General features: G+C 41.8%; 5 protein-coding genes across 6 annotated transcripts; 1 reads left to right on the forward strand and 4 right to left on the reverse strand.

The window, feature by feature from the left end:
• Positions 1 to 74: 74 nt before the first annotated feature.
• On the reverse strand, positions 75 to 4502 carry LOC115726255 (PRA1 family protein H). The gene is made up of 4 exons (XM_030656046.2): positions 3982 to 4502; positions 2836 to 2972; positions 549 to 620; positions 75 to 436 (listed from the first exon to the last, which is right to left on the reverse strand). The coding sequence occupies exons 1-4, from the start codon at positions 4407 to 4409 to the stop codon at positions 369 to 371; spliced, it is 705 nt and encodes a 234-aa protein (XP_030511906.1). The 5' UTR covers positions 4410 to 4502; the 3' UTR covers positions 75 to 368.
• A 1655-nt stretch (positions 4503 to 6157) lies between these two features.
• On the forward strand, positions 6158 to 9165 carry LOC115726261 (ribosomal protein L11 methyltransferase). Of its 2 annotated transcripts, none has more exons than XM_030656053.2 (7): positions 6158 to 6474; positions 6617 to 6700; positions 7086 to 7226; positions 7526 to 7591; positions 7825 to 7992; positions 8429 to 8755; positions 9066 to 9165. In XM_030656053.2, the coding sequence occupies exons 1-7, from the start codon at positions 6205 to 6207 to the stop codon at positions 9159 to 9161; spliced, it is 1152 nt and encodes a 383-aa protein (XP_030511913.1). In that variant the 5' UTR covers positions 6158 to 6204; the 3' UTR covers positions 9162 to 9165. The 2 variants fall into 2 exon arrangements, with proteins under 2 accessions (XP_030511913.1, XP_048130121.1); XM_048274164.1 differs by having other exon boundaries at positions 6190 to 6237.
• Positions 9166 to 9455: 290 nt separating this feature from the next.
• Positions 9456 to 12401, reverse strand: LOC115726260 (transcriptional regulator ATRX homolog). The gene is made up of 3 exons (XM_030656052.2): positions 12165 to 12401; positions 9851 to 11572; positions 9456 to 9710 (listed from the first exon to the last, which is right to left on the reverse strand). Exons 1-3 carry the CDS (start codon positions 12222 to 12224, stop codon positions 9645 to 9647), a joined length of 1848 nt encoding a protein of 615 aa, XP_030511912.1. The 5' UTR covers positions 12225 to 12401; the 3' UTR covers positions 9456 to 9644.
• A 1818-nt stretch (positions 12402 to 14219) lies between these two features.
• On the reverse strand, positions 14220 to 17027 carry LOC115726267 (protein yippee-like At5g53940). The gene is made up of 5 exons (XM_030656058.2): positions 16774 to 17027; positions 16360 to 16403; positions 15202 to 15310; positions 14659 to 14714; positions 14220 to 14567 (listed from the first exon to the last, which is right to left on the reverse strand). The coding sequence occupies exons 1-5, from the start codon at positions 16867 to 16869 to the stop codon at positions 14483 to 14485; spliced, it is 390 nt and encodes a 129-aa protein (XP_030511918.1). The 5' UTR covers positions 16870 to 17027; the 3' UTR covers positions 14220 to 14482.
• Positions 17028 to 25056: 8029 nt separating this feature from the next.
• Positions 25057 to 26192, reverse strand: LOC115726273 (ethylene-responsive transcription factor 4). Its single transcript, XM_030656065.2, has 2 exons — positions 26180 to 26192; positions 25057 to 26096 (listed from the first exon to the last, which is right to left on the reverse strand). Exon 2 carries the CDS (start codon positions 26007 to 26009, stop codon positions 25347 to 25349), a length of 663 nt encoding a protein of 220 aa, XP_030511925.1. The 5' UTR covers positions 26010 to 26096; positions 26180 to 26192; the 3' UTR covers positions 25057 to 25346.
• Between the last annotated feature and the right edge of the window lie 1227 nt (positions 26193 to 27419).

A 27419-nucleotide genomic window follows, 5' to 3' on the forward strand; every position in this document is an offset into this window, starting at 1 on the left:
ACGCAAACTGCTTGCTCCCGCCTATTAGAACATTGATTGCCTCAGCTAAAAAACAATTTACAGCCGATTGCCCAAGCAAAAGCGCAAAAAACTCACTCAACACGGTTACCCTATGAAACTATTAGACAAATTAGCAGAGCAAAATTCGACATTTAGCACCATTCCGCGAAGCAATAATTCTTATCACCGTCTTCATTGTGGTATATGACATGTACCACGCAAAGGAGCACTAAGTTCTATCACGTCTTCACGTTCAGCACTATCGCGGTTAGGGGGGGGAAGCATGAGTTTGCATAGAAGAGCGCATTAATCCTGGCAAATCTGCACCCAGTCAGACAGCAAGTTTCTCCTTGTTTGGCTCAGGGTTTCTACTTCCTCTTTTTGTGAGGAGGTTTTGATGGCGTCAGTTTCCGGAACGCAGCATGCAACATCAAGGCTACAGAGGTGTTCAGAGTTATTAGAAGGCTCACAATTAAGGAATAGAAATGAACAAAAGAAAGGAATTTTTTTTTTTTTGGTCGAAACCGAGAGAAAGGAAGTTTACTCACCAGCATAACTGACACAGAGCGCACAGAAAAGTGCCATTTGGACATTGCACCATATCAAAATAAGAGCAGTTACTGCAAAATTTCAGATAGTCCTATTATGATTTGTAGATGTAAGCACAAAGAGGTTAGCTATAATAAAGCTGGTGAGTGAGAAGCAAACATCGGAACACTGTGAGAAGCAAACATCAAGAACACGTAAGAAGCAAACCTCAAGAACCACAGCAGCAAGGTACATCTGTCGGACACACAATCCATAGAACCACAGGTATGAAGAGAATGTATGGCAAAACATGGAGGAAGAACCGCATATATATACAGGGTAAAAGGGGGTGGAGGTCTAATATTAATTCAAAGGCACGAAAAACAGCCCTACAAAAAAGGAAGGTGCATTCAACCAGTCACTAGACAGCAAGGAGTACATTAGAAAATTGAGGATGAATATAAAAATCGCTAGGGGCTTCAGTATAATTAAACCTATGGAAAGACAATTTTTCATTTTCAATTCATTATAGTAATAAGAGAATAAAAGCAGCAATGCATAACACAAAGAACCTCAGGGATTCAAACCAGATCTAAAGCCAATTCAAAATAAGTGTGTGGATATGAATATAACACCTGAAATTCTAGAAAGACAGACCCCATTATTTCAAGTGCCGGATACAAACTTAAACTGGCAAATGTGATTATCAAGGTACTTAGTCATTTACTCCAAACATCAGCAAATTCCCACTTAAAAACATGACATATCCAATCAGCCTGGGTCGGTAGCCAATTACTCCATGATAGTAGAATGCTGGTGCTTAAAAAACACCAAAAGGTATCCATCTGAAACAGAACAAATGAATTGAGATCTCAAAAACATTTAAGACTAGTTCTCCTGCAGATTGTATCAGAAAAAGACGTCCAAATAAGGAATAGCAAAGTAAAATACTCATTCCCAAGCAAACATCTTAAAGCTCAAGAATGTAAAATAATATTGCTATGCAAGTTTAGATCAATCTGACAGGCAGTAGTCCAAAAGTCCTTTAATATTAATAACACATCATACTCCTATAGGACCAATACAGCTCATCCTTTTTATCATCTCAACAATTTCAATCCTAGCAGCATGACAAAGTAACCACATGCAACAGAAGAGGGCTTAACGTTCTGAAAATCTGGTATCTTATTAATTGCTCAAAACACATAGATTTACTTTCTTATTCTAAAAGTCAATCATTCAGGCAAGCAAAAGTCCACAGCGCTCAAGATTTATCACATATCGTAATCCCTAAGATCCAAGACTCTTTATTGTTTTTATCCATAGGAGCTTACTTTCAGCACTTCCAATCCTAGAAGAACAGAGGAGTAATCCTATATAACTAGAGAAGAGACTGGCATTTTCAAGAATCACCTCTCAAGATATTTGCATATTGTGAATCCCTCAAAATGTGAAGATATTGGACATGAATCCGTGCAGATGATAAGGCCATATGTGCGTATCTGCATCTGTTCCATCACTACGATCCTTCACCACTACCACAACTCCTACTCAAAACCAATCATCGCCTCTTGGAGACGAACGTTATGGTGGAGATGGGAGCCAAAGTCTAATCCCAGTGGCATTGATTGCAAATCAGATCTCACTGCTAGGGTTTAAAAAACCCTTATTGCCTTCAGCAAGATACCAAGCCTTTAGCCATACAAATCCAAGTTGGACTTTCAACCCAACATAAAAGTCCTAATCAATTGACGGCATTTCCTCATAAACCAAATCCAACATAAAGCAGGCTTGCCCTTTGAATCTCATAGCCCATTAGCTTAAAAATTTATCACCTAAATTTATCGTTCATAAGCAACACTGATAGCACCTGAAAAGCCACTTTTCATATCCAATCATTCTACCAAAAATAGGCCCACAACTTTTTCTCTCTCCAAGATAGCCTCATCGCCAAGTCCAATAGCATGGGAGGCATGAGGTACATAATAGTTAAGCATTCTCGCTGTATCATGAATGTGAGGCTGGCCAAGTTTTAGTACTAACAATCTCACGGAAAACTAGGCAAAAAGAAAGCAGATGAAACTAGATCATGCGTAACAAGAACGATAGGTTGTGACCAGTGAGACATGAAGCTTCTGAAACCCAGCTTCAGTAAGGGCTTATAACACATAAAGTGACTGCCAAAGAGTGAAGCATAAAGTGCCTTTTTATCTATTCCCATATGATAATGAAAAGACACAGTTCAAAAAGAAGAGAACTATCACTTTTTTTTTCCTAAATGTTAACTGAAGGGGGCCAACAACATACCAATCTGGGCTGTGCGAACCAAACATTGGCGGATTGCAGGGCGTTGATCCAATCCCCACTTATCACTACTGAACTTAAGAAAATCCCAGAGCGCCAAACTTGACAGCAGTCCGATAAGAGCGAATGGCATCTGGTACCTACAGCCCCCAAAAATTTGATAGAAGCAAGCAATACATCAGATGTCGAACATCTTAATCTAGCCAAACCAAGGTCAAGAGAGAGACGAACAAGTCGATTCGTGAAAAAGACACTATAAGAGGGAGAAATAGTGTGTTTGGAATGTGTGACTGAAAAATCTCGATCCAGCACAAAGCATTCAAACATATAGAACGAGTTCAATCATCTTTCCTTTCAAGAAGATAATTCCATCTGCCGTCTGTAGGAGAACCGTACTGAAATCACTCGACAGGATAATAAGATAGCTGAGGCTGTTCTAGATGTTAAGAGCAAAAGCCATGCCATCAAATTGATATCTCCACTTAAATATTAATCAAGTTGTTTCATCCGTAGTACAAATTTTGGGGAAGTAATTATCCTGATGAACTAGTAGTGATTTTCCACATTTCCACAGTAATCTTCCCCAGCTTCTTTTCTGACACGACAAGGTCAAGAGAGAAACAAAAATGTTCATTTTTGCATAATAGACCCAACAAGATGAAGAAATAATGTGCACCACTGAAGCGTGTTACCTAGAAATACTGATCCACAATGAAGCATTCAAGCTAAAACGAGTTCACTCATCTTTCCATAAAAATAAAAATAAAAAAAAGAATCACCTGTAATCTGTAAAGAACACAATGAAATGACCCAACAGGAGAGCATAGGTGGCTGAGGCTGTTCTATATGTCAAGAGTAACAGTCATAACATCAAACTGATATCTCCACTGCCATATAAATCAAGTCCTTTCGTCGGAAGTATAAATTTTGTTTTTTTCTTTGATTCATTATCCTTATGAATCGGTGATTTGCCTTATTTCATCAGTAATTCTCCTAGAAAAATAGTTCTGACATGAAAATTTTCCTAGTTTTTTTGTGACTCATACCGATACACAGAAAGGCTCAACAATCAAACAAGCACAAACTATCACCATGGACACTCTATCGCGCGAACGTGTGATCAAGGAGAGAGAGAGAGAGATGCATTACAGAGCACAAGCGAGGAAGAGGATGAACAGAGTGGCGTAGTTGCGAGCGAAACGCTTGACATTCTCGTGAACCCTAAGCCGAGCCTGAGTGGGCGACGAGGGGAACGAGTACGAGTCGCAGGAACCGATGAAGCCGTGGGTCCAGGACGGGGTCTCGCCGGACAAATCGTCGGTGGTGAGCTTCGACAGGGGGTTGAGAGTCACGAGAGACAGCAGGGTTCCCAAACCAGAGAAAACGGAGGCAAAGAACCCGGGGCCGTAAGGGTCGGAGGCGGCGTCGTTGCCGGAGGAGGAGGTGTCGGCGGCGGTGGCGGCTGCCAAGGAGGAGGATCGCTGGTCGAGGACCTCGAGGTAGCCGGAGTCACGGAGCCAGGACTCGAAGGCGTGTTCGGGCACGGTTAGAGAGAAGGGATTCGCTTTGAATGCCATCGTCGGATAATTTTCGTGGGTTGGTGGTGGTCCGTCGCAGTATTTGGCGCGAGAGAGACAGAATCGAAGGGCTGTACGCACTGCGTATAGTTTTCGGCAATGGTGTGGGAATATAATAAGAGATCCTAGAAGATTTCTATTTAATTTAGGTTAATACCTACCACAAATTTTATCCCAAATTATTTTTTCGATCACTATACTTGACAAATGTACCTCGATACTAATTTTTTTACCACTAAAGACTCAAATCGGTACATATGACAAATTTACCTTCCGTTAGTTTTCGTTAAATTGAGTTAATTTCACGAAAATAGTAAAAATCTCCAAATGTATACATCCGATTATTACCATATATCATCCAACTCAACAATTTAATAATAAAATTTAATGTAAACTAACGGAGGATAAATTATCACAAGCATACCGGTTTGTGATTTTTTGTGATAAAAAAATAATTTTAGATCAATTTATCACGGGTGTATTAATTTGAGTTCTTTCGTGATATTAACCATTTTATTTATGTGATATTATAGCTTCTTTTCATGTAGATATACGCCAATCAAAAATAAGGGATACCATAGAGGAAACTAATGCAAACAAATCTGCTCATGGTTCAAATAGTCTTTGAAATTTATGCCCAGCATTATCAATCATAAGAATGAAAGAAATCGATAGGGATACGGGTTGTCGACGTTTACTTTCTATTCAAGTAAGCATTTATCCAATTCTTTTATGATACGTGTTAAGTCTATTTAATTTATTAAGCCTCTTTGCCTTTAATGGCCAATGTAGAGATGACAAGATGGGCCATTGACCATAATAAAATATAAAATTAAATTGGATTTAATGAAGCAAATCCCAATAATGACTCTTGATAAAATGGGCCGTTGACTTTTTGCAGACCTCTACATGTGCACAAAAATCGGTTTGATCGGGAATCGAACTGAACTCTTTGATTATGCGCAGTTCACTGCTGTTTCGAGTACGAAACCAAATCCGTTTGTTTATTTATTTATTTTTCTTCTTTTCAAGAGTAAAGAAAAGGAAATTGACATAAATCTAAATCAAATCGGTCCAACCTAAAAACTAAACCGGAATCTATCGGTCCGATCCCTATTCTAAGGATGGAATCAATCCAACTCGATGACCAATCACCCCTAGCTATATCATGGTTCCTACTCAAGGTGTCATCCATCTCAAAAGTAGATTTTGCTTTGCATGAAGCATGTCGATTGGATGCTTCGAATTTGGACTATTGCATCTTTTGACCATCGTCGTTGCTTATCTCTATCAATTTTTTCTTTTGAGATTCATTTATTTTACAATAAATGAATGATTTGAAAAACTATTCTCCTAAAATCGGTCACTTGTGCGGTCGAACAAATAAGTCGATGAGAAATATTTTTATTATCGACAATAATCAATGTCCATATATTTTTCATGAACTGCGAAAAATATTGTCGATTCGCTCGTTTCTATAAAGAAGACAAGAGATCGATTTAAAAAAAATAAATATTTTTTTAAATTATCAATTGTTTCAAAAACCGAACGGAGGCTCTAAACTTTATTGGAAGGACAAGACAATCATCCTTTCACAAAAAATCTGTATGTCTCCATGGAAATTGTGGACCTTCTCTGTGGACGAAAAGTCTTAAGACATAATTACGCTTTTTTTAAATAAATTTATCGGATTACGGGAAATTATTTTGAGAACGGCAGGCGTTGCTCGCCACACAACGAAGGTGGTTGCCTACGCCACCACTCTAGACTGGAGACCGTGGTTCAGCTTACGAGGATGTCGGTGGTGAGTCGATTCGTCAAACACCTGGTGAGCTCCAGCCCCCGGCTTCTCCTCCGACCACCTCCATCTCCATCGCCGCCACCGTACTGCCCCTCGGCTCTCTCCGTGACCCAAACCACGGGCATTCCCGATCTCGTCGCCGCCACCTTCTCATTCTCCACCGCTTTTTCCAGTCCTTCGCTTTCCTCGTCGGACGGTCCCGCGGTGGAGCCCTCCTCGCCTTCTTATCTCTCCGTCCGTATTCGGTGCCCGAAGGACGTCGCAGTGAGTTTCACGTCTCTCGGAACTCTAGACTTCTTTGAAGATCGAAAAAGACTTGAAATTTTCAAGTTGCATTGTGCTGCGCCTTGTTACTTTGTCACTGACAAGCAACAGTCTGATGTTTCTCGCTTCTAAACTGGGTCAGGATGTGCTTTCAGAAGCTCTTTTATGCTTTGGTGCGAGTTCGGCAAGTATGGATGAGGAAGATGGATCTGAAAGTCCTGACGAGGTAGCACCACATTAAGAAACAAGTTTCATTTTCTTGTCAAATCGAGTCAAATACATTCTCCGAAGCATCAGATTCCATTCTAGTTTGCTGCACTGAATTTCTAGTTGTACAGATTCTATTTGTTGATATTGTCCCTAGTGAGATTGTTTTTGTTAGCTGTCTATTTGAAAAGAAGCCATCTCTTGTGTGAACTTATTGCGCATCATCACAACGGTAAAGTCTATTCAAATTCTAAACCTTTCATACTTCTAATCTGCATAAAACATCTTGCGCCTGCTAAAAGAAGCGCCATGAGATTGCTTGAAGAATAAAAAGATAAGGAAATGGAGCATGTAAATGTATCAACCTCATTGTTTTGAAGTTGACGACTGCTTGGTCGTTGCAGATTTCCATCAATTCCATATTTCTTCCTAGTGAAGATGTGGATGCATCCGTTTCAAACGCTGCTGATTCGATAGGCTTAAAGGACGTACCTGTCTATGATATTGAAGTGTGTGAGCAAGAAGATTGGGTGACGAAAACTCAGGTTTGGTTACTTCTCTTCAAAAATTTCCCTTTGAACTTCTGTATAAACCAATTTTTGCATTCTGTGAGACCACAATGGCAGCGTGACAAATGAGTTTAGGCCTTCTAGATTTTTTCAATTGTTTTCCAGCGTTGTTCATCATGCACAAGCTACTAATTGATTTAGTCTGACAAAATCATCAGTTTCCAAGCACTTGCAAAGTGATCTACTGTGATTAAACTGTCTTTTTTTCTGTTCTTTTGGACCGGTGTACTCATGCTCAAAGATGTGCTCTTTCGAACTTTTTCTGTCTGTTGCAGGAATCGTTTCATCCTGTCGAAGTGACTGAAGGACTTTGGATTGTCCCCGAGTGGAAAACTCCTCCGGTATGAGTTCCTCGGCAATGTATATAGAAAGTGTAGACACTACAGCATCTAATAAATCTGTTCCTGTTCAAGGCTGAGCATCCTACTCCTTCTCTAAATTATACTTTTAAGTCGATAGTAAATTAAGACGGGAAGATCCACCATATTCAACACTGCTATTCGAGTTGGAATAACTACAATATTAGATTGCATCTTTATTCACTGCACAACTAATCACTCTGTTGCTTTCATAGATTATTGAAGCTACAAATATAATTCTAAATCCTGGATTGGCATTTGGAACTGGGGAACACCCGACTACAAGATTATGTCTATTGCTGCTTCATGACCTGATAAAGGGAGGAGAACACTTGTTGGATTATGGAACTGGTTCTGGCATTCTTGCAATAGCAGCGCTTAAGGTACCTGAAATTTGAAGTGATGTCGTGGCTTTATTTTCATACTGATATGACCTTTGGGATAACAAATCTAAAGCAGTAGACAAGTTTGGTAAGGACTGATTTAGGTGTCTCCAGCTGGCAGCTACCCAATGTTTACTTGTTATAGAATTATTTGACGACAAAATTGTTTAATTAGCAATCTATTGCTGCATTATAATGAGCTTCTATGAGATGGGTTATCTAGCCTGATAAATTTGATCCTGCAAAAGTGACAGCTGCTTCTCGTTCCATCCAAATTACGACATATTTTATAGAATTATAGTTAGTTACATAAAGCTAGGAAAAACCTATTTTTGTGGCAAATTTTAAATACTTATTGTGGACATAGTTAGGTGATGCAGCTGCAGTGGGATGGCCTATTTTCATTGCAAATTTTAAGTACTTATTGTGGACATAGTTAGGTGCTGCAGCTGCAGTGGGATTCGATGTAGATCCTCAAGCGATATCATCTGCTCGTCACAATGCTGCTCTAAACAACATTGGATCGGACAAGATGCAGCTAGAGCTGGTCCCTAGCAAATTGTGCCCTCAAACAACCAACGAAGGGATAGACAAAGATCCAGGACAGACCTTGGATAAACAGGGACTCATTTCGGCAACAGAGAAATATGATGTAGTGGTTGCAAATATTCTCTTGAATCCTCTGCTGGAGTGGGCAGATCATATAGTATCTTACGCCAAGCCAGGAGCAACCGTTGCTGTCTCCGGTATCCTGTCTGACCAGGTATTCTCTGAATCCCGAATACAGTTGGTCTTGCTTAAACAATTATAATGCAATGTAAGTACGAATAAGGGAGTGCTGATTGCAGCCTAGATTTATTCCAATGTGTAAAGAGTCCTTAGTTTTCGTTTTTTTTTTTTTGGTTGCCGAACTTGTTCAAAAGTTTTTAACAAGTTATAGAATAAGAACCTCTAATAGTACTTCCAACTTCAGCATCGAGAAGTTTTAGAATCCACGCTGCTTTGACGATTTCCTTGAGGACAGATTAAGAAACACGAACCGCGATTTGACCCTTACCTGTCTCTTTATGCAGCTCCCATTAATCAGAAGCCGATATTCTCGTTTCTTGGAAGACATATTGGTCTCGGAGCTGGATGATTGGGCATGCTTGAGTGGCAGGAAAAGATGAACTTTAACATAGATTGGAGAATATTGTAGCTTTTAGGAACTGGATATGCAGGAGTGCAACTTGCTCGAATGTCCTTGGTGGCAGCATGCTCAAAGGGTGTTGGGCAGGCCGGCAGCAGATTCGAGTACCCGTTCGGTCCGAAACACAATCTCATGTTTTATTTTTATTCCGTTTGTAATGCCCGACATATTGTACATGTATCACAGTGACTTATGGACGGGACTCCAGCAAATTGCCCTTAGGATTTCACAGACAATGAGACCGGGACAAATCTTTTCCACTGGGCCGGCTCTATCAAGCAAATTAATGACAACTTTATTAAGTAAAGGTTTAGTCCTTTTACATTGCAACAATACTCTAAATCTGTCGCAAAAATCAAGGTATACACTCCGCTGAACTCGGCCTTCTTTACCTTCATGTTGGTCAACTGAAAAAGAAAAACCAAAAGCGGCATCCTTACGGAGCGAAAGCAAAGATCCGGTATCATCGCTTAAGTTGCCTCCTCGCCAGAGCAGGGGCTCTCTTGGGGATATAAACCTGGTAGTTCACCTGTGCACAAATGAATCACATCGGATTATGTAACACATCGAACATCCATAATCTTATAAACTAGTTGCTCCATTCAGATTTTCACAGCACGCGGACTTCAGGATAAATAAGTAGAATAACATTTCACATTTGCTCCTCACCTGTATCGTTTCACCACCCCGAGTAACAGACATTGTCTTTTGTTGGTATTGGGGACCATCCTTAGCATCATTCCCATCTTTGTTTGAGCTCACAGCTCCAGATGTGGACTCGGAACGAGAAGGCAGCTCAGGAGTGGGAGACGCATGCTGCTCGTGGACTTCATTTTCGTCAACTTTGTTCTCAGTTACGACAGTTTCACTAGCAGTTTTACCACCGATAACCTTTGTCACCAGAGGCTTTGCCTGAGGAGGTCCTGAGGAAGGACACAATTCCTTGGATGGGGCTTGAACCTTTGCCGACTCTCTCCTCCATGTATATGACATCACCGTTGGATTACTAGTATTGGAAGCAAATGTTGGTATGACCTCTTGTTTGACATTAGCGACGCTAGTCCCCCCGTGCAATAGTTTCAACAAAGATTGCCTAGTAGATCCACCTTCTTTGAAACCACTGTTCCCATGATCTGGCCTGACCTCAGAGGACTGTCTCCTAATGGCAGGCACAATTTTACCGCCTTTATCACCTAGACTAGCATCATTCGAATTTATATTAATAAATTCTCTCTTCATAGAAGGATCAGAATTGGCACCATTGCCTTCAACTGGAGGTGCATTGGCTACATTGTCTTCAGGAAACTTATGGTGAGACAATTCTGAAGAAGCAATTAAAGATTGCTCCTTATTACTATCCACATTTTCTTTGTGAGCTGACAAAGCTGCTGTGTTTTTATGGACACCTCGGAACTTTTTGAGATTATCCAATGCCCTCTGTCTCAATATTGACTCCAAATCATTACTATCTGACCCACCAGAAATATTATTTTCATTGTCCCCTATGGCATGGATGGTTCCAACTATAACAGAGCTTATATTGTTTCCATTCTTCTGACCATCTTCAGTTATTGCAGTAGTATTCATATCTGAAACAACAGCCTCTTCATTTTTTTCAATATCTACCTGCCTCTTCACCTCAGATTCAATCAGTGGATGATGGGTCAATTCCCGCTTGCCCCCCGAATCATTACTGTCATTGCTTTTGCAAGAAGGATAATCATCATTTTCATAAGAAATTTCTTCCTTATGTCCATAAGCATGCAATTCTCTGTCCTCATTGTTAACCATTATAACAGACCTTAATCGCATTGAATTGTTGCTGCATCTCATTTTCTCATCACCACTGCTTATGCTGCGATGATTAATGGGAGAATAACTCCTCGGACTATATCCGCACTCTTTTAATTCAGTTTTACCCTTCTCTGCTGTCCACCTATCCGCATCTTTTCTCTCAGAACTGGCCCTATAACTTTGAGATTCACTCTGTCCACTGTCACTACTCAATTCCGCACAGGTTGAGCAGTTTGAACCACTGCTCACGGAACTTACACTCACATGTCTCTTAGATTTCTTTCTAGTTCTCTGCATCCTTGGACTGAGCTTACCATCTCTTTTGGACCCTTTTCTTTTCTTACGAGAAGGCAAGTCTTCACTGCTTTCAGTACCATACGACTGTCCTCGAGACCTCTTCTTGCTTCGCCGACTACTCTTCTTAGAAGAGGATCTTGCCCGTCTTTTACTTTTTTTCCTGTAATCCTCCTCAGAACTCGCGGTCGATGGACTCAGAGAATCATAATCGCTGGAATAAGAATCTGAATCACGATGACGGCGAAAACTCTTCTTCAACTTACTTCTCTTTTTAGTCTTACTTCTCTTCTTGATTCGAACCTGAACAATCAAACCTTATAGAGCATTAAAACCACATTGAATGTATAACTAAAATCTGACACATTCAAATAAAAAATTCATCTCATTCAAATTGCCTAACAAAGTCCAGCACTTCTGAATCCATAGCAACAGATTTTCTCCCTTCCCAGACACCAAAACTTGAGCATCAATAACGTGATTATCGGTGCCGTGTCGTGTCAAATTGTGTTGAAACAACTAAGCTAACTCAGTCGGCTAGCGATTCCAGTGAGAACATGGCGGCGAAAGCACTAATGCTAGAAAGTAATGCGATTACAACTTCTAGTTAGTTCTAGACACCGAGAATGACAGACCAGCGACCGGTAAAGCCACCGGAGAAGTTCGCCCGTTGAACTCATACAATAAATCATGAAACTTCCGATTACCCACTTCTTCTCGAACTGTGCGTTTGTGGGAAAAGGCAAAACCGACTCAATATCGTATCATCGTGAAAACAACATCCAATCGAATCGTAACGGATCAAGAACTTCGGGATTAACCGAACAATTACAGCAAACCCTAAACGAACACGCCCCCCACCAAACCCCCCCCAAAACCCCCAAAGAGACGGTACCTTAGACGAAGCCTTGGGCCGCTTTTTCTTCAGGGAAGTAGAAGAAGAAGGTTTTCCCATCTCCAAGCACCAAATCGCGACCTGCAATTATCAATCAACGCCACAGAGAGAGAGAGAGAGAGAGGAGATTATGAGATAATAACGGGGAACGGGAAGGGCAAAACCGGAGAGGAACTCGGAAAATCTCGAATCGGAGCAGGGGAAGCGAAGATCGCCGCAGATTGCCGAATTTAAAAGGAGCGACTCTCTGCGGGGTACGAAATCTGAACTATGGGCTCTATTTCGGAAAGGGGCCCACGTTGGTGAATCTTGTGATAGGAGGGTGAGACACCCGTCTCATTACGCTTCTTCACACCTTCCTCCACTTTTTCTTTTTCTTTTTCTTTTTTTCGTTTTTTTTTTTCCTTTTTTCTTTTTCGAAACACAGAAATTACTATAGAAATTTAATGCTTAATTTTTTCAATCAATCCCAGATTATCACTCGAAAGATCAGTTTTCTTGACCTCACCTCACAGCTCCTCTTATCAATTTTGACCTAAAAAAAGCACAAAAAAAAGTCCTAAACTTATTGCATTGATGTCAATTTAGTCATAGATCATTCAATTGTGACAATTTAATCAGAAATATTTTGTATTTATACCAATTTAATCTATATGGGAAATTTTGATTGAAAATTATTGACATAGACACCATCCGTTTTACGTTACGTGACCGGCGCTAATATGGACGTTTTTTTAATTTTTTTTTTTAAGTTAATTTTTTAACTGTTTCTTTCTTTATTTTTGGCCAACGAGGCCGCATTCAATTGTGCCAAATTTAGTCCTAAATCTTTTGCATTTATGCCAGTTTAGTCTATATGGACAATTTTGACTGAAAATCATTGGCGTAGACACAATCCGATTTACGTCACGTGGCTGGCGCCGATATGGATATTTTTTAATATTTTTTTAAAAAGTTAAATTTGTAACTGTTTCTTTCGTAATTTTGGCCGGCGAGGCCACAATGGCCTATCATGGCCGTAGAGGCTCGCCAGCCATAACCGCAAAGGCCCTCGCCCAGATTTGGTGAGGGTTGCCAAAATGAAAGCAAAAAAAAAAAAAAGATAAAATTCAATTTGCAAAAAAAAATTAAAAATATGCACGTCGACGTCGGTCACGCCATGTAGGACGAACGGCTCGGGAGCTGGGCTATGGAGTCGTCATCGTGGTCCATTTCATGTCAACTCTAATTAATTATCAAAAGGCCTGCTTTACAAAGAGAACGTCCTTTCCCGAGAACCATTCAACCTTGCGGTTCCCAAGAACAGGCCAACCGCAACCGGCCGCATCGGAACGATGCCGTCTAGATAAACAGAGAACCGAGAACGGATAACTTTTTCCTATTTTCCCTTTTTCCAATCTACTATTTAGCATCTGTCCAAAAAAAAAATTCTAGTATTTAGCATTAAAGATGTCGATTCCGGTGCTGAGGGATAGGGGACAAAAACTGACTATATTTGCCACGAGCGATGTTCGAATCTAGTTTCTAAGACCATTATCTCAAGAATAAAGAGCATGCTTTTATTTGCCATTCGACTCGATTCCTATACCTTCCAAGCCATAAAAAAAGAACCTCAGCTGTACAGCTTTCCTTCATTCAAAGAAAGAAAGTGACTGAACAGTCTTCCATCTTGCTCCGCCTCTGCCTTTTCTTCACCTCGACTCCAAACCTCACATACAAGCTTCCCTTCCGAATGTGTACGAGTAATTCATAATCTGCTGTGAACATTATGGCGCCGACTCAAAAGGGAGAATCCTCAGCGATGGTCGCGCAATCAGTCCATGTGGCCAGATAACTCGGTAATTGTTATTGCGGCCTTTCCGGCCCCGTCGTGACTAGAAAGTTTTGAGAGGTTCGACTCTCTCCTACGAGGGGTTTGGGGAATCACACAAATTGCTCGCCAGGACAAGAAGAAAAGAACCAAGAGGGTCATCAGAATATGTCATCCATCCGCTGCTACCCACCAAGCGGCCGCGAGATTACATCGAGAAAAATGGACCTTCTAGTCACCCCCTGTCAAAAAGCTAGTCATGTATAAATCTGTACTAATCTGAAATCATCGGCAAATGCATGACGCTCGGGTTTTCCTTGCAAGGTAATCTTTCCGAGTACGAAAAAGTTAGTTTATAAGTGCTCTAGTGACAATAAGAAGCACATACTTCACATGGATATATACATCTACACTTATTCTTGATCATACTGAGCATGTACTGAAGAAGTATCCGCTATTTCCGATGATGCCGACTCTGATGCCACTAAATGTACAGACGGAAACCAGTCTACACATCTTCACCGTCACTAACATTGGGACATGTGTCAATGTAGAACTCGGAGCAGAAGTCAGATTCATCCACAATACATCCCCTGTTTTACATGGATAGGTCTTGTTCTTAAGAATGAAGAGCAAAAAATATATACAGAAACAAAGACTTGATGCCAAACAAAGGGATGGTACCTCTCAAGCACGAACTTTCCTTCTTTGTACTTTTGGCTATTCTCAGTTGCTGCCTCCTGCAAAGAAATGAAATGCCCGGGAAAGCAGATGACCATATAAATAATAACTCTGCCAAAAATGTCTGTTCACTATATTAATATTACTATCATTGTATGTGCGGTGCGCCCATACGCATATGTGTGAAGCTATGCCTCTGAAATGCAGTAAGAGATTACACAATCTTAGCTGTACCACTGGATATTGTGTCTACTGAAGGTGGGCGGAGAAGAGGACAACATAGTGCTAAGAGCTATCTAGGAGTTTTACCCTGTGCTAGTCCATGCTTGAACCAATGTCAGATTTCAGGCGATATGCAACCAATTAGTACCAATTTGATGCAATTTCATGGAACTTTATATCTGATATACACCATAGGTACTATCCTCATATTTCATCAGGAAGGTTCGTCATATGGGTCTTCTTTGCATGACTCCTGACCAACCCATGAGCCTCCTCAGAATTGGTGTGCATGTGTAGAGAGAGAGAGAGAGAGAGAGAGTATACATATTTCCACCCAACAATTTGGCCACAACAGCAACAGAATATGTCTCCCACAGTGTGCAGTCCTGAAAGCATCAGCCTCTCTTCTAGAGTTCCCACTGTGACATTCACCCTACAGCACAAATCAACAGACAAATGGGAAAAATTCACGGCTCATTAGGCAAACATTTTGCAGATGGGAAACAACAAAAGTAATTGAAATTGCAGCGTCGATAAACACAACCTTCGTGACACTAAAAACTTGGAATGAGGACATCTATTTCCACATTCCCTTCCCCAGAGAAAAAGTGGTCTTCCTTTTCTCTGGACAAATGAACCTCGGTACTCTTGCATTGACAACCAATGAATACTAAAATTAAGATGTCTTATAAGGTCAGCTAAAAACGAGGACCTATTTACAATGGTAGTGAGAACTTAAATGCGACTCTTTTTACACTTTGCATCTTTGGATGAAAACCTTATCATACTTGCGATCATAAGAGACCTAAGAGAAGTCGCTTTAGAAGTCATTAGGCGATGCAATCTGTGTTGATGAAGAAGGCAATATGCCGTGAGAATCTCCCACATGTAACCTCATTCTTCTCATCCTCGATAAACTATGACTTCTACAACTAGATTCTCTTACTAAAATGCTCCAACAAGCATCAGTTGAACCTGTACCATTATCCACTTCCTCTCTCTCGCTACTATACTTAGAAAACGAGAGGAAGGGAAAAAAAATGAAATAGTGTAAAGACCTAAGACCACATAATGTGTACTGTCATTTGCCTAGATCTCGATTCTCAATTCTCAACCCATCTAGGAAGACATCCTAATGCAGAAACTCCCGGAAAAAGTTGGTGAGAATAATTAGAGCTATAGACAAAGTAAAAATTTCGTATATAGAAAGAAACAATCTCCATAGTACTAGTGAAGCTAACAAATGGACATGATATCACCATCACCCTTGCAAAAAGCAGCAAGAAGATTATTCATCGTCCTAATATCATAACACGAAAGCGGTACAACAAGATCATAGGGGCAGCAATCAGTTGGCATAAATCTTATAGCCAGCATGCAATCACGCAATCTTGGTCCCGAGGGGTTCTGAAAACCATGAACACTTCCATCACCATTAGAAAGAAAAATCCCAAACTGCAACTACAGTTGAGAAGAACTTACGCCTTTTTGAAGAGGTACGCTTTTCCTCGGCGACAATGAAACGCCTGAACAAATTACAGAAGAAAAATTATATCAGGGTTCAACATCCTTGAGACAGGACCTCGACATAACACGCTGTTCTACTCAAATCAGTACTTGTAGTAACAACTATCGCAGGTGATAAAGTTCATTGCTTTCCTTTCAGTTCCCACTTTCAAGAAACAATTCAGCAGTAAAGCAATCCGCCCGAAACTAGTCTCACCAAAAACAAAGCAACAATACATCAGATGAAACACATCCAGTCCAATTTATCAAAACAAAGCACCCTAAGTTCACCCAGCTGAGGCTCGAAAAAAGAACCGACTTTTATTCAATCAACAACGCACGGAACAAATCCCGCTTCACTGAGCGAGAAATTAGAGAGAGTAGAGTTACCCGAGAGATGAGATCCTCGGCGAGGGCCAAGTGGGTCTTGCAGTACTTGCACCTGTAAGATCGCCCTTCTAGCTCCACCAAGTATATCCTCCCCATGGTGGTTTCCACCACCCCTTCTTCAACTCCACTCGCTACTCACTCGCTACTCACTCGCCACCACCCGAGTTTTTTTAGCTATCGCACATTGGCGTTGGATAAGAACGAGGAACAAACCCTTCGTCGTTCGTAACTGGGCTATCTCGAATCTCGGAAACTGGTGCAACCAGCTGCAGACAGCGACGGTCGCGAACCCGCACCGCACGTGAGCTGAACGTGAGAGACGGTTTTGGGTCTGCAAGGCTAGCGTGGAATCGAACGACCGACCGATTCGGGCCGGGCCTGCTAATAGTGGACAGAATCCGGCCCTTTGGACCATAATTAGCCCATTCTTTCACATTTGGGCCCAACATGCTGGCCCAAATGGAATTTCGTATGCTTCACTTCCCCTCGAGACTCTTTCTTTTTCGGCATAAGGGCTTTAAATTAGGGTTAATAACATTAAAAACCTTAAACCATTATATTCGTGTCAAATTTTCCCAAAACTAATTTTTTTGTCACAAAAACTTCTAATCCGATATACTCGTGCCATATTTATCCCAAACTAATGTACATGTACCATATTTACTCAAAGTAATTTTTACGCTTAAAAAAAATTCCTAAACCAGTAAACACATGCCATTTTTACCTCAAAATGATGTACCTATGGCACATATTACCCTAAAAAATCTCAAATTTACCAAAATTTGAGGTTGATGTGACACAAATATATCGGTTTGGTGTTGATGCGGTATGGGTGTTCCGGTTTAGGATACTTTATGACACAAAAAATTAGTTTAAAGTAAATATTGTATAAGTCTATCAATTTGAGATTTTGGTGATAATTAGCCCTTTAAAATTATGCATCGCCCGACAATTTCGTTCTATCTCACTTTCGGTTCCTTATCAAGTACGCTGTCAGGTCGTGGGACACTGTACCATGTAATAAGCCATGCGTGTACGTATCTAATCCACGATATGATCCCATTTTACTACATGAAAACTGTTATGGCACGAGTCGAGAGGGATTCTAATCCCACACCGCTCCGATTGAGAGGCAAACTTAGTCATAAATTGATAATGTTATGTGTTTTCCACATGATTGGATACTGCATGATCGCTAATTTTTTTTTAAAAAAAAATTTCGTGTTTACTAATAAAAATCTAACACACCTAAACATCGGCTTCCGTCATCGGACAGAAGCATCAAACGTCCGGCGAAATTGGACAATCCGAACAAAATAATCGAACATAAGGACGTCACGCGCTCCACTTCCCCCTTCACTGTCACATGACCACATACACTAATGTTTTCGAGATTGAACAAAGAAGAACTCTTTGTTTTTTGTCGCTCTACGTCACACTTTTTCAAATCAAATTCATCTGCTTTTCTAATTTTTTATTAATTATATTTTCGTAATTTTTTTAATAAGTCCCGACACGAAATCCATCTAAGTTCAACCGACATGACCATCAAAAGATCCGAAAGCATATCTTGGATGAAATGCGAGGATGTCCACCTGATTAAGTACTTCTCTCTGCCGTTGACCCAATCGCTAGCTCTGAACAAATGTTGCTTGTCAACACATGATTAGAGATAACAATGTATTTGAAATACTCAAGAAACATGGAGACATTGCCAGTTAAAAAAAAAACATTTTTCGTGGATCGAAAATGAGAGAAAACGACTTTCCCTTCTCGCTAAAGGAAAACCCTTTCCCTAAACCACTCGTGGAAGATATTTTCATATATCGTGAAATTTTAAGTGAACCAAACACTCACTACACAAGCTCAACGCACCGCGATCATTAGATTGGATGGATTTTCACTTTTACGGAGAATCCATCATCAAATTAATGAATATCTTGCAGTGGACATATCTAAGTACGTTTTCAAGAAAAGGGCGGTGTCCGGGGTTCTATACTGTCTAGAATCGAGTATAGGAAATAGTTTACATTATGTCCAAGAAAAAGTTGGATTCGTTTCTCAAAACTTTATAAGAAAATGGAAGTATTATAACTCGATTAGACAAATTAAATGTATGGAGATACGATTAAAGAAAAGGGTGAAAGTACGTAAACGGGAATTGGAGAAGACTTTAAATCTCAGCATAAAAAAGAACAGATTCTTTTTTCTTCTTTTTTTTCACTTTCTAGCACTCTGCTCCAATTATTTTTAGAACTATTAAAGAAGAAGAAAAAAGAAGGTAGGCGTCCGCGAAACGAATGTGACTTTAATATTCAATGAGCTTTAACCGCACTTAGGGAAAGTAAAAGTAAACAAAAGCGGGTCTCCGTCTCCCTAAACTCCAGTCAAAACCGGACCCCGGAAAAGAGAACCGATTCGACCGGGTCCAAGACACCTGACAGCCCGACAAGCCGTTACGCAGCCAAGCCGCCCCATCCCTCAGCACCGAGCCACGCCACGTACGCCAAGAAACCAAAAGCCAAAGCGACTTTTCCCACCCCCCCCGCGGGGCTTTGAGTTACGTCTCATCCTCGCGTGGGGCCGACACGTGTCGTCACATCCCTCAACTGCCCCCCGTGGGGCCCACGTTCCAAAAACCGCCGACGCGCCGGCTTTTAAAATCGCCTGTCCTCTTCACACCACCACCACCACCAACAACACGCCCGCCGCTACGCGCCAAGAAAAAAGAAGGGTGGGTCCCCGTCATCCCGTCCGTACGAGATCACGTGGGTCGTCCTTACGTGGCGCGACCGGACTGGATGGGCTTCGCTTTCGCAGTACCTGTTGCGCGTAGCATAGCGTGGCCTCGCCTCGCCCCTTCACCGCAAAGGAGGGGAAGAAAATATGGGCGGTGGATTCCAGGCGAAATGATGACGCTGGGTCTCACCTCAAAAGCGGCCGCCGCTAACCATACCATTTGTTCACACGTGGACCCACTCACATTCGTCGCCCGATAAGATTAAATTAACGGCGTTAAATAGTCTCCATAAGTTAAATTTTTTCCACGACCTGAATAATTCTTTTTCTCTGTGCAATAATCAAACTGAATTTCTCTTTTTTCATTATTTTTTTCCTTTTTTTTTGGCACATGTATGTATTATTACTCTTTTTTTTTTTTTGGCTATATGGTGTGTTATGATGGTATAGTTAGTAGGTTGGTATGGTAAGTTCCAATCGGTTGGTAGTCCAAATTAAGCAACGCCTCCTTGTTACAGGGGAAAGCTTGTTTGGTGCACCTTTCGACATCAGCAACCGGAAATTTTCGTGACTTCTTTTGCTCTTTCGCCCGCCTCTCTTCTTTGCCATTGACCTTTTCAAGTTAATTCTTTTGGTGAGACATATAAGCTGTTGGACTCTTCTTCTGCCGCGGTTTTCTCTAAATCAGTTGATTGTTAAAAATATTAGTTTTGCTAACTTTAGACGAAATTCATGTTTTTAAAGGACCAAATTGCCCCTTTCTGGTGATCGCCATACCACTGAACTCTCTAGCAAACACGGCATGCCGGAGCTAGATCTCGAGCGGCCATGGTCGCTAGACGCTAGACGCTAGATCCGACCTAGCCATGGGGCTGGCTCGAGCTCGAGCTCGAAGCGGATAGAAAGACACGTAAACCTACCACTTAAAGTGATATTATTTGGATATGGTTAACGAGTATCTCTAGGAGATCGATTATGCGTATTTAGTTTCGGAATGATTCAATCCACAAAGCATCGATTCCGTATAAATCAGCGAGACGACCACTGTTTTCAAAGAAATGCAATATTCACTAAAACAATTATGTAACGAGTACTCCGAGATACTCATTATCGTAATACATATTATTTTGAGACAACCGGATTAGCTCCATTAAGGGAATGGGAAAAAACTTCATTGACATATTAAAAGGGTAATTAATACATCTAAAGCAAGTTACGAAACCAAACTTTCTCACACTTAGTCGCTTACAACCGTTTAATGCTAACATTCATCATCTTTCTATCCGATACATCAAATGCATATGGTCCTTTTTCTTTAAGCCCTTTTGGTGGTTTGTTGTGATTTTCGACCCCAATGACCAAACATCATCGGTTTCTCTCCGGCCTCGGGGGCAAAAAGGGAAACTACAGTGGCCGTGGTCGGAAAAATTCTTCTCTTTATTTTCACCCACGTCTAAGGATGAGCAAGACGGACCGACCGAATCGGGAACCGCTCGGACCGGCGATCCGATTCCGGTTCCATAAACTTAAAGCTGGTAATTTTTTATTTGGTTCTTAGATTTAGGGAAGAACCGGACCGGATCGATTATTTATTATTTATTATTTTATTTCTGAAATGTAAACCTAGTAATTTATCGATAAATCAGATTAAAAAAAATGATGTTCATCACCACATTGGCGCGCAAAAATTGTATTGGAGGTTGGATTTTTCGTTGATTTGATCTACTTTAATTTTTTGTTTTTTTGGGTCGTATGATCTAAGTTTAATTCAAAGGCGCTTTTTCTTTTGGATCGTACTTTTCCGCCTTAAAAAGGGGAGACAGATACGAGGGTCGCATTGAATTTGCAAAGGAAAATTTTCCTTTTACAAGTTGTGGCCCTTGTATTTATCTATATTTCCAATTCCGCCCATTAAGCTAAGTAAATATTTTTTTTTCTATTTTCGTCCTTTTTGAGGCTGCTCCTCCATTTTTTTTTTTGTTTTTATGTGTGTTTTCCTTTCACGTTTTCGTAGCAATGTCATGGTCAAACGGGTGCTAGGGAATAATTGCGTGGTCCAACCACGTCAAGCGGATACTGAAACTCAGAAATCCAACTTCAACGTGTTAGAAAATTCGATGTGATTTTCGTGACCATTTTAATGGACAGGAAGGCACGGAAATCCCGATTCAATAAAGCAAATCGCTATTCAAAATGTTTTCGTGAAGACATGCTTATTTCAATAAATCATCGTAATGCAATCGAAAATCCATCACATCATCTCAAGCGTGTTCCGACACCTAAACTAGTTTACAAGATCAATTTAAAAAGCGGTACCACAATCCCGTTCCAACAAAACATTTAGGCAAGCGAGGCAAGCCGTCTTTTATATTAAATGAATGCCCGGGATGTCACTTCATAAATAAATTTTCGTAACGAGTTGTCCGTCTCGCACGTGCATTTTTTCCAAGAAAATTGTCTTAAAAGTCCTAAATTTATTATTTTGTTGTCAATTCAGTTCTCCATCTTATAATTTTGCCAATTAAGTTATAAATATTTTCACATTTTGTCAATTAAATATATTCGAAAATCGTTAACGTGAAAGTCATTATCTTATGTGACATGATCGGCGTTGTTGTGGACGATGTTTGATAATATTTTAATACTTTTATATTTATTTATTAATTTTTTTGTTTTAGTTTTTCCTTCTTTAGTTTTTTCCTTTTTTCATTTTCTTTTTCTTTTTTTCCCTTTTCCGGCTACCGCCGGGTCTCGTTATTGGATGGCGAAGGTTGCCGGCCTCAAGTGAGGTACCCTCGAGCCTGGGCTAGCAAGGGCAGCCCTTTGTCAGATCAATGAGAGGGAGGGTGGCCCTCGCTTGTGGCCGTCAATGGAGGGAAAAAGAGAAAGAAAACAAAAACATAAAAGTCAATAACGAAAACATAAAATATTAAAGTATTATTAAAAATTGTATATGTTAGATCTGGCCATCCATGTTGGCGAATTTAGGCCAAAATTAGTCCGGCGTACTCAATTGGCAAAACGTGAAAATATTTAAAACTTAATTGGCAAAACTATATAAATAAAAGAATAGAATTTTTTAACAAAAAAAAAATGATCAAACTAGGTGTATGATTAAATTGACAAATGAGCAATAAATTCCAAGTTTTTCTGATAAATTTTCTCCGATTTTTCTTAGAAACTCCCTTGTTTACGAGGGCGTTCGAGAATTTGACTTCAGCCTCGGCACATTTCTTCGGCAGCTGCTGATTCGTTTCTCCTCAGTCTATATTGTCGAACTCCGGTCAAGACGTGTTGAGGTACGGCTTAAGAGTAAACTTCAAACGGTGATTGGGCAAAGTGCGATCGATCAAGACCCGACGGTACATGCCTTGTAAAGTCCCATTGGAGAATGATTTCACGATTTTGACTTGAGAATTTCTCGTTAGTATCGTTTCTCCAAATTTACCACGGTCAGTCGTAAAACTAACGAAGATTCTGTTTAGTGACCGCAGCCACATACGGCGACAAAATTCCAATCGGAATAGTTTAGTGCGCTTCTTCGCAATGATCACAAATCGAATTTCGCAATTTCTTCAGTCTTGGGTCAGAGGCTCCACGAATTGAACACCTCATCAGCGACCAATCGCTGGCTTTAAATAATTGCATACGCCCGGCATCATGCCGGAGGATTTCCTTATCCGTATAATTACTTTTGTCGTTTTGAAGTTACGAATTAGTATAATAGAAAAATTAACACGTTAAATTTGTGCACTGTCTAAACTACTAATAGATGAAAGCGTCCAATTAAAGCGTGCCATCGTGGCTTCTGTTAAAGAACGAGGGGAGAGCTTTATACATGAAAAGGCAAGCTAAAAAATACGCTCAATCTCCTCTAAATATGCAAAACGTAAGTCTTCCGTGAAGATAATCGTAGCGGGGGGGAATCGAAGAGAAGCAGAGTGCCGATCGAAAACATTTTCGAGAGAAAAGGCTCGAATACAGAGCTGTATGCAAGTGTCCATCGGAGACCTGACTGTGGGTGTCGGCATCGCGGGTCATGGCACCGGGCCGCCCGGTTTGCTCCACGGAGACTCGGGTCTGACCTTGCCATGGGGATCCGTTTTCATTCTTGGAAAGTGATTTTTTATTTTTTTTTATGTGTTCTGTTAACCACTGTCGTCGGAGGAAATCGTTAAACGCCCACCGGGCCTCCCACTTCGACAGGTAATCAACGGATTAGAAACCGAAACATCGTGTGCGGTTAACGAGCGCCCGCGACGCACGTGATCAAAGACCGTTTTATCGTTTCCAGAAAAATATGGGCCTCCAAAAGCTAAGTTGTCGTGAAACATGGGAAGACTGAGAAAGATGGAGGATTTTAATGTTAAAAAAACAGATGGAGGACGGTAGGGCCCGTAGGGGGGAGGTGCCGCGTGATGACAAACCCGAAACCCGACAAAGAAGTCGTCAACACGGAACTTACTCCTCGTGGGCCCCGCACCGCCCGCCTATTCATACGCGCCTCCTCCTGATTCGGTCTTCGCTCCCCCCCTCTCTCTCTCTCTCTCTCCCTCTCAAAAACTGCATTGCGGTTTCGCCGTCGGTGCCGCCTCCCAGTTGGAAAATACGCAAAATGACTCGGCTTTAGGATTAATTCCGATGCGGGCGTCCCCACGGTGCAGGCTTTCTCCCCTCGTGCCGTGTCCCACCGTCGGATCGGTGAAAAGCATTGATGCGGATGGAAAGATTCCCCCCATAAGGAACAAACGCCAACGCGACTCACGAGGCCGCCCCCTCCCTCATCTCTCGTCATATTTTCTTATTCACTTCCCTTTCACGATAAAATATTGACACGTAAATTCACATATTATTTATTTCTCACAATATCCCTAAATTTATCCGAAATTACTGATAATTCATACTTGAGAGTGATTAGTGCATTTCTTTCTTTTTCCTTTTGTTCTATTGTCAACTTTACTCTCTCTCTTTTTTTCCCTTGTGATTTAGATTTATAAAGGTAAATTTTATGTAGTTTCGCACGAATGAGATAAATTGTGATTTTTGACTGTTTTCATCATTACAGTCAAAGACAGAAAGCGCACAACCCCATGTTTCTCATCATGAAGCCGCGCCCATCGGCTCCCTCTCTCTCTCTCTCCGCTTTTAAGCGGCAAAGCAACGAACCAAACGCGAGTGGATATTTTAATCGGACGCTAGTGCCGTTTCCGTACGAGTGTGGGCGCGACACCTGTCGCGCTGTTCCGTGATCTCTCTTATCTTGCGCTCCCCCCCCGGGGGGCGCACCTTAGCGCTTACCTTTCCTCCCACGACAAGGCTTGTCAAAGCAGCTGCTGCCCCGCCGGCTACGTGTCCTTGTGCGATTACCCGATTAAATATTCCAGATAATTCTCTTTTTTTTTTTTAGCTCGTAAATTGATCTGTTAACGATTTTGTGGGAGAGATTTGAAGCACACGTCAAAATTGGTCGATGATTCGTCGTTGTGATAACGATCCGAACGAGCAGAAGGTTGGAACGAGAGAGATTCCAAGAACTTCTGTAACTGATGGAAACTGTAAATGACATCGCCGATTTCATTTATGGCGGAGAAGGAAGAAGGTTAAACAACATCGACAAACCCTAATCTTTCTTTTCTCAGTTGCAAAAAAAAAAAAAAAGAACAGTCGGAGGTTAATCATCATCGTCAACATCTTTCTATGTACATGATTCATCGTCCGCCGTCGTCGGCGCACGGATCTCGCGTCAGGCTCTGAGTAAGTTCTCAACAAAACCGATGAAACCAAAAAACGATCCAAAAATTCATCGTCCCGATCCACCGATCCAAACGGGAAAATCAAGCCACCTCTGGTGGGGGGAGGTTGAGATCGAGGAGCGATTTGCCGCCCGCCGGCCTGTCGTACTCCGCCACCGCGGGCGCCGAAGAGCCAGGCTCGCTCTTGACCCCGACCCCGATCACCGGGCGAAAGTCGGCCAGCACGGGACGGTCGAATCTGCACGCCTCCAGGCGAGCGCCGCCCCCCTGCTCCACGCGCGCGAAAGCATCGAAGAAGAACACAGGCCGCCGCGCCACGGGAACCGCCGGGAAGCACATTGCGGCCGTGCCAGGGAAGTAAGCTCCGGGCCCGGCGGCCACCGGGTGGTGGCCAAGGCTGAGGTCGAGGGGCGGGGCGAGGGCCACGACGGTCGGCGGCGGGGGGGAGCGCTCATCGAGGGAGCTGCTCTGGCTGGGGCTGCGGGAGGAGGCGATCAGCTCAGCGGAGGTGGGAAAGTTGGTCTTGGCCTTTGCGCCACGGAACTCGCGGGCGGCGGCGTCGTAGGCGCGCGCAGCCTCCTCGGCGGTGTCGAAGGTGCCAAGCCACACCCGGGTCTTCTTGCCGGGGTCACGGATCTCGGCGGCGTAGCGGCCCCAGGGCCTCTTCCGGACGCCCCGGTAGCGGATTTCCTTGAGGCCGTTAGGGTTTGGGATGGCGGCGCTAGGCTTTTCTCTCGGAGCCATGGTTTTTCCCTCTTCCTTGTTTTTTTTTTTTTTTTCTCTGGTGGTTTCTTCTGCGAGGGGAGGTAAGAGAGAGAGAGAGAGAGAGAGAGAGAAGCGCGCTGGCTTGAGGGAGGACAAGGAGGCGAGTGGGGTTTTAAATAGGGAAGAGGGGGGGGTGCGGGGGGGAAGGTGAGGAGAGGAGAGAGAGAATCGTGGGGGTGTGTAAAAGATACGCTCCTTTTGGGGCGCTTGTTGTGTACAGACCAAGCAGGTTGTTCGCTTCTCGGGCAAGAACCCCACGGTCCCCTTTTCTTTTCCCCCTTTTTTTTTTTTTTGACCTTTTTCGCGTTTTCAAGTTATTGTATGATTCTCCGACCCCAAAAAAAAAAAAGTTCTTACATGATTCGACCAAAAAATAAAAAATAAAAAATATTATATGACGTAAAATTTCTCTAGAAAGCCAAAACAGGGGGGATAAAAAGAAAGAATTGGGCCTCAAGTCGCGACGTGTCTGCTCATCAAGCATGATGGAGCGAAATTACCGCAAGAACCCCTTTTGCGCGTTCAAACGCTCCCCTTAGGTATTCTCCGCCTCCCCCTTACTTATGTAAATTTCAAGCATAGATACCCTTTCTTTAGAGATCATTCGAGTTTCCTTTTTTTTTTTTTTTTAGTATGACATGAGTTATTGCAGCGTTGTAGCGCCGAGTATTTCCACATTATATTTGACAGTCCTCATTGATCTTGTTTAACGACATTTAAAACCGAGTTTTTTTTTAAGCTCAACCGATTCTTTTTTCCCTTCGCGTTGGAAGGATTTCAATAAAGCTTTTGGCCTTCTTTCGAATAACGACGTGGGTGCGTGGTTGTGGTGCAATCAATTCTCAATTTTTTTTGGATCTAAGGGAGCAGCCGACTTCTTAGGGAGGAAAGAATGTTGTTTCCTCAAAAGGGAAATTAGAAGAGTTGGCAACAACAAGGGGTCCCATTTCGCTTGGGCTTGAAGCTAGTAATTTCGAAGAGCGCACACAGAAGTGTTCTCGCGGATCCAACAAACGGATGCTTTTGTTTTTTTCGAGTGAATATCAATGGAGCATTTTATTTCGCGTCCATTTAAATTAAGTGCTCGAAACATTTGTGATACGTTGATGTCCACTCGTAAATTCAGATATGAAAAGGCTTCTTTTTAAATTGGAGGATAATTTTATATGCACAAAAAAAAAGGAATTTTTTTTTTTGTGCATTTTGGCTTTTTTTGGTTGAAGCTTTTTCGGCTTTTAAATAAGCAGATTATCGGTCCGAAGTATCTCAAAACCAACGCCGCGCCACGTGTGACGGACGATGTTATGTTTCACGACCATCAGAGACGGGGAAGGCCCAATCATCACGCGCTTCACGTGCTGCGCGGGGGTGGGGGCGCGCCTGCGCCTA

Source organism: Rhodamnia argentea, chromosome 2 (assembly GCF_020921035.1).
Source record: "Rhodamnia argentea isolate NSW1041297 chromosome 2, ASM2092103v1, whole genome shotgun sequence".
Lineage (NCBI taxonomy): Eukaryota > Viridiplantae > Streptophyta > Magnoliopsida > Myrtales > Myrtaceae > Rhodamnia > Rhodamnia argentea.

What these genes read in the sequence shown, in the direction of transcription:
- LOC115726273 (XM_030656065.2), bottom strand. Translation starts at nt 26,009, where the DNA reads ATGGCTCCGAGAGAAAAGCCTAGCGCCGCCATCCCAAACCCTAACGGC.
- LOC115726261 (XM_030656053.2), top strand. Translation starts at nt 6,205, where the DNA reads ATGTCGGTGGTGAGTCGATTCGTCAAACACCTGGTGAGCTCCAGCCCC. An exon ending in TTGCAATAGCAGCGCTTAAG is followed by an intron (nt 7,993 to 8,428) that starts GTACCTGAAATT and finishes TTGTGGACATAG; the next exon opens with TTAGGTGCTGCAGCTGCAGT. An exon ending in CCGGTATCCTGTCTGACCAG is followed by an intron (nt 8,756 to 9,065) that starts GTATTCTCTGAA and finishes CTCTTTATGCAG; the next exon opens with CTCCCATTAATCAGAAGCCG.
- LOC115726255 (XM_030656046.2), bottom strand. Translation starts at nt 4,409, where the DNA reads ATGGCATTCAAAGCGAATCCCTTCTCTCTAACCGTGCCCGAACACGCC. An exon ending in CTCTTCCTCGCTTGTGCTCT is followed by an intron (nt 2,973 to 3,981) that starts GTAATGCATCTC and finishes TGGGGGCTGTAG; the next exon opens with GTACCAGATGCCATTCGCTC. An exon ending in GGTTCGCACAGCCCAGATTG is followed by an intron (nt 621 to 2,835) that starts GTATGTTGTTGG and finishes GAAATTTTGCAG; the next exon opens with TAACTGCTCTTATTTTGATA.
- LOC115726260 (XM_030656052.2), bottom strand. Translation starts at nt 12,224, where the DNA reads ATGGGAAAACCTTCTTCTTCTACTTCCCTGAAGAAAAAGCGGCCCAAG. An exon ending in GGCCCAAGGCTTCGTCTAAG is followed by an intron (nt 11,573 to 12,164) that starts GTACCGTCTCTT and finishes TTGATTGTTCAG; the next exon opens with GTTCGAATCAAGAAGAGAAG. An exon ending in GGGGTGGTGAAACGATACAG is followed by an intron (nt 9,711 to 9,850) that starts GTGAGGAGCAAA and finishes ATTTGTGCACAG; the next exon opens with GTGAACTACCAGGTTTATAT.
- LOC115726267 (XM_030656058.2), bottom strand. Translation starts at nt 16,869, where the DNA reads ATGGGGAGGATATACTTGGTGGAGCTAGAAGGGCGATCTTACAGGTGC. An exon ending in CCGAGGATCTCATCTCTCGG is followed by an intron (nt 16,404 to 16,773) that starts GTAACTCTACTC and finishes TAATTTGTTCAG; the next exon opens with GCGTTTCATTGTCGCCGAGG. An exon ending in AAATTGTTGGGTGGAAATAT is followed by an intron (nt 14,715 to 15,201) that starts GTATACTCTCTC and finishes ATTTCTTTGCAG; the next exon opens with GAGGCAGCAACTGAGAATAG.